The sequence below is a fragment of the Phalangium opilio genome, unplaced genomic scaffold, assembly GCF_054372755.1.
Source record: "Phalangium opilio isolate 3A_F unplaced genomic scaffold, DU_Popi_V2 ptg000046l_1, whole genome shotgun sequence".
NCBI classification, from domain to species: Eukaryota; Metazoa; Arthropoda; class Arachnida; order Opiliones; family Phalangiidae; genus Phalangium; species Phalangium opilio.
In genome coordinates this window covers 5,271,068-5,279,130 of record NW_028324169.1, presented here as the reverse complement: position 1 = coordinate 5,279,130, position 8,063 = coordinate 5,271,068, and the positions used below count along the sequence as shown (strand labels likewise).

Sequence of the window (8,063 nt, the reverse complement as noted above, 5' to 3'; positions counted from 1 at the left end):
TTCCGAGGTTTGTTAATACGAAAAATAGAATACCCTTCGCAAAATTATACCATTATATAGGACCAGATTCATCAATTACAGGATTATATAGTACTCATAAATGATTAGATTTAGAGTGTGGATAATAATATTTTTTTGAAAACGTCAGATTCTTTAAATTGTGTTACATCGCACCTTGATCTAATGAAATACTGAAGGGCTCACACAAACTCACATTTAGATTTACTTTGAAAAAAGACTAATAATTAAAAATTGTAAGCAAAAGGGACCTAAAAGTTAATGAAAATGACCAAATCAAGTTATTTGAGAGGGTCAGTTAGGAAGAGATGCTTTTCAGAGGTGACAGATTTTCCTCATCTTTTTATAATCAAATATATTTTAATGGTCTGTCGACCTCAATCTGTGAGCTTAGATATTTAAATGAAAGGTCTAAGGTGAAATTCAATTGTGTTATTTTGGAGCGGAGCTCAGTATGCAAAGTAATTGTTATCGTTTCATATAAAAACCATAAAACAAATCGTATAAATTCAATTAAGTGATAATTGTATATAAAAAATTCCTGAGCGAGCGAAGGGAGCTCCGAGATATTTTGCTCTGACAAAATGCAATCTCACTAATTCTGCGTTTAAAATATAATACAACTGGAAATATAAAATATTTCTTCGAAATCCCAAAAATATAAGACGATTTGGGAAATTATAGGAATATTAGGACCTCTGGGGCCCTAGCAATGTATTCTTCCACTAACCATTGACATCACTAGAGTGGTAGTTTTGCCAGCTTAATGGTGAATTTTGGGCATCATAAGCATTAAGCAGACAGTTTTCACCCATCGTAGCTGACTAGGCTGTAAGTATTAGTCTACGTCTCAACTCACAGGTCACGTGGCAGGAACAAGATATCTGCAATCTACTGATTGGAATTTCGTTTATTTACTTTATTCCCACGCTTCAACGTGTCGTTTTTCTGTACGGCTTTTACGCATTTTGGCCCAATTTTTGACTTTTTAGTTTATGAAGCTCGTTGTGGGCCTTCTAGCTCTGACAGTAGTGTCAGGTAAAAAATTCGAACCATAATGTATAAAGAAAATGTCGAAAGGGCCCCAAAAGCCACGGGCCTGCCTGCAGTAGCGGGCTCTGCTCCCCTGTAGCTACACCACTGAATTGGACTTGTATGTGATGGCGGAAGCAACAACATAGCTGCATTAGGGCAAAGTCTGGGTGTGCAATAGTTCCAAACACACGAGTTGAAAACAGATTTCTCCATCGAGGTTAAATTTAGAAATCCCTTTAATCCGGCATTATGGGTTTATTGGACAGTTTGTCCAAGTCATGAAATGAAGAATCTCATTAATGCGCTAGCGCATTCAACAGCCAAAGGAACCAGGTACTTTGTTAGAAACGGAACTCATTAGACTGGGATCATATTGTTGATTTGAAGAAACGCGAAGATGCTCGTAGTTAAAGGTTTACTACAGTCCCATATAGATAGAGATTCGTGGACGAAGTTAAATGTGACACCTGCTTATATAATGCAGCAGCGTCCAGTTCTTGGAGAATTGTAGAATTATGCCAATCCGAAGTTTGAAGATAAGCCTGAAGACGGAGATGCTGTAATGGAATGTTTTTTCTATCTAAAATCTTGCAACGAAATTTTTGAAGAGGGATTATTATGCCACAAGCGAGCCGATTCAATTGATTCTGCCCCAATTCAGTCTATGTTTAAGGGCCTCAGATATTTTGAAGATTGGGCTAGTGAAGTTATCAGTTGCGATGACAATACTGGCAAGAATAAAAGTTTTTTAGCCTGGCAGACGCGGGAACTTTTCCGTATCTCCGTTAATGGGTTTGTCGGATTACTGACTTTTGCAGTAGACACAGAACTGTATTTATCTTCCCTGTCAGAATAAATGGATCTGCGATAGAAACTGTGTTATTAGTGGCATTTGGCCATACTTGGCACAAGTAGATGCCCCCTGGATCCACCCCCGATCCACCCTGGATCCATCTTCGATCCACCCTGACTCCATCTTGGATCGACCCTGATGATTTAATTTCTGGCAAGGGTCCAACCCCGATTTTTTGTTTATATTTGTTCATAGTAAAATATAAAATTCTGCATCCATGTTTGTTCAGAGTTAAAGATGACCACGTGGTTCAGTTTAAAATATTTTTATAACAGCACATTTTTATTAAAGTTGAACTATTTTTTCCTCGTATTCTAAAATGAAGCCATTTCTCGGTCGTTAATAACGAGCTCGCCCCCTCAATTCTCTTTCAGTTTTGATGGAATGAATTATTTTCTCATCTTTCGTCTTAACGACTGGAAATATGAAAGATGTTAATGTGAGATATGGTAGCTCTATCATAAACACGATACCATATGAAGATAGGGTAAACTATCGCTTTATATCAGTCCAGTCATTTGTAAACATTGTCTTTCCCAAGAAAAATTGCGAAATTCTAGTTTAGTGTGCTCTGTGTATATTATCATTTCTACTGATAAAATTGAACTAATAGCCTCTTCAAGAAACAGAAAGATCATTCTGCTCCTACATTTTAACAGAAAAGACATCGAAGATTATCATCAAGAGAAGCAAAATGTAAGTACCAATATCTTTTTGTTCTTTCAGAATAGTCTAAATGTTTTGTGGGAAATCTTTAAAATAATGTATATTTTGGTTATTGTTCTATTGTAGGATGGGATCCAATGTATTCTATCTCTCACAACGAAAATCAATTACTGTTACCCCGGACTGTAAAATTAGACTTGGGTTTTCTGATGGTACATCAAGTATTATCCTGACGGAGTCAGGATTTAAAAAAATATGGGATAGACGAGAAGAAATTACAATTTTCATGGAAAGTGGAACTATCCCAGCCCAGCCGTGGTTCATAGAAGATTCAACAAATATTCGTGTTGATATGACAGTATACCAAGAACAAGGTGTGTTAGACATCAGGGAAATTACCCAAGGATCTGGAAAAAGCTTCGGAACATACATCCCCACTAATAAAGGATTTAACGCGAACGGTTATGTCTCATATTAATATCCCCCTGGATATGAAAGGAAATAGGGAGGCATACTTGAATAGGGCATCGGCATCTCTAGCGCCCCTATAGTGAAAACTTGGAAAAATGTTACCCCAAACAGACTCAGTAAGCGTGTGACCGCGTTTGCTACTTCATGATTTTTTAAGCCTCGGCTACTTTTTATCCGCGGTTCCCGTTTCTTTTTCTCTTCTCATCCCATAACCTGGTCCAGAGGTTTTGGTCACTAAATTAGGTTGGTTTTTGGTTTTTTATTTATGTCAAAGTTAGATTAAACTATAAATTTGCTAAATCAAATGACAAAAAAGCAATGAGGGTCTTCGAAGACACAAAAAAAACCGTTTACTTTTACTAGGCCTTGCCGGTACAACAGTACAATTCAAACTGCGTCGTCTGCATGGGGTGACAAAGTTCTACGTTTTTCCGTCTGATGGCGCCACATGGCGATACTATTTGAAAACGCACGGTTTTTCTTGCCTTTCATATCCAGGGGTTATTAATCTGAGGTTATATTTGGAAAGCCCTGGTGGAACAGTACGATCATTTTATCGTATACCTGAATGAAGCTAAACGTGTTTATGATGTTATAAAATAAAACATCGTTAAGTTCGTAACCCAACTGCAGGAAATAATTAGAAAATCTTGCAAGGGATGTATGATTGATCATCCATCTCAACTCCAACACGAGTGTCTATTCCATGATTTGTCATCACGTGTCGAGGACAATTACACAGACGCAGTGAAAACCATAAATATTCATAGTGTATTTTTAATAGTACTTTTCTTAGTTCTGAATTTTGCAAGCAACTGTTAACAATTATTATTTGTACCTCGAAACAATTATTATAAATAAAAAGCAAAAGACGAGTAACATCATTCGTCAATTTAGATCTGAACATAGCAGTTAATTATTTAATCATGTCCGTATATTTACGCCTACATCACCCATTCAATGGAATTATCGCAGGGGCGACTCAATCGGGGAAGTCAGTATTTACATCTAATTTAATTAAGCATAATATCTGTTTGTTCCCACCACCCGAAAGAATTAATTGGTGTTATTCCGAATATCAACCAGATTTATTTAACCGTGTACTACAACACACATCATTCGTAGAGTTTCATAAAGGCCTTTTAGATGTTACAACCCTTCATCCCAATCTAAAAAACTTTTTCATATTGGACGATTTATTATGCGAGATAGCGAATAATAAAGATGTTACTAACCTCTTAATTAGAGGTTCTCACCACAGAAATACTTTGGTCATAATTTTAATGCAAACCTCTATTACACCGGAAAAGAAATTAGAACCATGAATTTAAATGCACATTACCTCGTTATATTCAAATCAACTCGTGATCAATCAGCAATTTAGCAACTTGCAAAACAATTATCACAGCGAAATAGTAAGTACGTCACAGACGCGTTCAGGCTATCAATATCGAAGATCTTGGTTGTCCAAAATTATCATCAATAGTCTGCAAAAACATAAAGACTTGCTCGTTTCACTTGTATCCAAGTCGATGTGCATCTGTAAAAGCCTATAAATCTTCAGTATGGTTCCTCCATCTAGATTGTGTGAATATGTAAATTTCTTAAAGATTCTGTCCACGTGTAACCCAAGTCAGAGAAAAGCCGACATTAAATACACCAGTAAAGACGAAATAAAAGCTTTAGTGGAATGTTGTATAAATGTATTGCGTGGTAATGTTAAAGTATCAGAGGAGGAGAAGACACGACTGAGGAAACATAGTTCAGCTTTACGAAAAGTTTCATGTAAACTACCAACCTCAAAACGAAGAAAAATTCTTAACGAAAAAGGAGGCTGTTTACCAATTTTGCTTGCACCGATTCTGTCAATATTAAGTTCAGTGGCGGGTGCTGCTATTAGTAAAGCTATTAAGTGATGGCCAGGAAGATGATTCTAGTTCCCGAAGAGGTTCTAAATAGGTTGCAATCAAACCAAAACAAGTCAATGGAGTCACCAATCAATGTGGATACTACGTTCGAACTTCAAAGTGATCCAATAGATGTGATAACGAAGCAAAATTTAAGTGATTCGGAAAAAATAAAGATTTACAATCATAAACTCCAACAACATATTAATCAAGGGGAGAAAAGAAATAGTGTAAAGTTGCAAAGTAAAACATCGTATAATGAGTTTACAACAAGTGTCCCCTCATATATTTTAAAGGAAGTTTTATAAGTGGATCGAACAATCACCTGTTATAAGGTTTACTGATCAAGGCGAGCTTATCTATCAAAGCTGGATCTCATATTATAGATCTCCTAACATATTCCACGCAGGGTTCCAGGAAGTTAAAACCGGTGATAGGTTCGGTTCAGTTTTATGAATATTCACATAACGAAAATGTTCCGCATTCGCTATAGAAAGACAGACAGCGTGTGATTTCTAAAAAGAAAAATATTTCCGAAACTGTCCCTGTTAAACGTAAAAGTGAACGTCATAGGATAAAATCCGAGGGTCGTAAAAGAAATGATAACACATACAACAGTGGAGTTGAAACCGATGATTATAAGAATGTTACCGGATATGAAACTGTAAATGAAATTATGACTGGTGAGGGTTTTAAAAACTGGATTTTACTTTAAATTTTGAAATCAATAAAGATTGGTGTAACTGGTTTTAATCATTATTTCACCTAACTTCACCATGGAAGAAGGTTCTATTGAGTTGTTAGCTATAGCTGGTGTAACACAATCGTTTTTAAATCTCCTAAATTACTAACAGCCGTTCTGATCATTATCTTAATACTTATATTTGAAGTTTCGATATTTCTGTCGGAGAATTTATATATGCTAACCAACTGTATACACTATGGATGAGTTTAAAAACCTCTACTTCATTATAAGCGAGTCAGGATCATAACGGGGACCCCGTAACCTTTATAGAGCGGCACGGGCGAAAGGTCTTAAAGTGAATTTTAAAAATGTTTTGGATTTCCTCAAAAATCAAGATACATATACCCTACACAAGAATGTTAGACGACGTTTCAAGAGAAATTGCACTATAGTCTATGGAATAGACGAACAATGGCAAGTAGACCTGGTGGACGTGCAAAACATATGTAGTTTCAATCGAGGATATCGATACATCTTGTGTTGCATCGATGTATTTAGTAGATATGCATTCGCTGTTGCGGTTAAAGACAAGAAGTGTAAAACAATGGTTAGAGCCTTTGATATTATTCTGGAATCCGGACGGAAACCAAAAAGGGTGCAAAGTGATCATGGGAATGAATTCGTATGCTCTGTGATACAGTGATACAAAATGATATCTTAAACGTCTGGGTATAGACTTCTTCGCCACCCATTCGGAAACTAAGGCTGCAGTAGTCGAACGATTTAATCGTACTTTGAAAGAACGCATGCACCGCTATTTCACCGAAAAATACCCTAAAATATAATGACATTCAAAAGAAAATTATTCACGCTTATAATAACAGTTACCATAGATCAATAAAGTGTAAACCAGTAGAGGTTAGGTTTGGTAATTCGAAACAAGTTTGGAAAAATCTATACGGGGATATTGAATTTTCTCCACCTTCTTCGTATCCATTTGAAATTGGAGATACTGTTCGAATTAGTAAAACCAAGAAGACTTTCGAAAAGGGTTACCTACGCAATTGGACAGAATTATTTCGGGTTGTGGCTAGGCTACTACGGTCTCCCCCGGTATATAAACTCAATGACTTAAATTCAGAGCCCATTACAGGAATTTTCTATGGTGAGGAAATACAGGGAATTGGTAAAGACATTAACAATTGTCATTTCAAAATATAAAAGGTACTAAGGAAAAGACGTAAGTCAGACGGCACTATTGAAAAACTAGTTCGCTGGAAAGGTTACCCATCATCGTTTGAAAGATGGGTTCAAGAAATAGTCCTAATATGAGTTTCTACATTACATTACCGTAAGACTCTTCGATGGTATATTTACCTAACAACAGTGTTAGCCGGTTCCGAACATATTTACCCGAAATTTTTAAATTAAGTGGACCATACGAAGTTGGGTTGGCGGAGATAAATTATCCTAGACCCTGGAATAACATTAGGGAAGACTGTTTCATATCATTGAGTGGTAGGGAAGACTGTTTCATATCATTGAGTGGTAATGCCGAGATTCAATCGGAACGTAATCTTTCATCACACATTTTGTTACCGAAAGGATATTACGACTCTGTACCTGATCTTCTAGATGTGATTAGTTCTGAAATGGAATCGATGAGTAAGGGTATATCGAACTATTCGAGTGCGATGGATATACCTGTAGAGTTTCAAATATTAAACCTAGACGTAAGGTGGCAGTAACTGTAACAAGTAATTATTCTGTTACGATTCCAGGGATCTTAGCCGTTATTCTCGGTTTTACCAGAGATATTAGTAAAGACATTACACTAACTGAGTAAAGTGTATATATAGTTGATTTGGATATAGGATTACATTCTTTATTCATATACTCGGACGTAGCTGAAAACCGATGTTGACGCCCCACTCTTCCGAATTGTGAGTGTTCAGTGGAAAGATGGTGAAACAGTGGAAAAAGATTTTATTCAACCGCATTACATTCCAGTCGCCAGTAACTCATTTCAATCAATAAATAATTAAAGAAAGAAGTTTATCTTAAATAATTAAAGAAAGAAGTTTATCTTAAGTAATTAAAGAAAGAAGTTTATCTTAAATAATTATATAAATATAACTGATATTAATTATTTTAATCGTCAGTATTTTACGTTAATTATAGTTAAGTCGGTTTAAGAATTCTAATTCCTAAAATAATTTTAAACATAGCTATCGTTAACACCTCTAGAGAACACCTATATCAGAACTTTTGTAAATTTAGGGTATATAAGGCGATTGATTCCCAATAAGGGATAAGAAAATGCGCAATTGCGTGAATCTTTGGTGGAAGCCCTGCCATTGGGAGGCTAGACGTTTCTCGTAACCCTAGCCGCTCGTCGCGTACATCTAAAATAGCTTTCCCTTCGTTC

At 36.1% G+C, this 8,063-nt stretch overlaps 1 protein-coding gene across 1 annotated transcript; it reads left to right on the top strand.

Annotated features, from left to right (window-relative positions):
- Positions 1-2,330: 2,330 nt before the first annotated feature.
- LOC149676424 (uncharacterized) lies at positions 2,331-3,876 on the top strand. The gene is made up of 3 exons (XM_089838730.1): positions 2,331-2,393; positions 2,520-2,602; positions 2,699-3,876. Exons 1-3 carry the CDS (start codon positions 2,331-2,333, stop codon positions 3,048-3,050), a joined length of 498 nt encoding a protein of 165 aa, XP_089694856.1. The 3' UTR covers positions 3,051-3,876.
- The last annotated feature ends 4,187 nt before the right edge of the window (positions 3,877-8,063 follow it).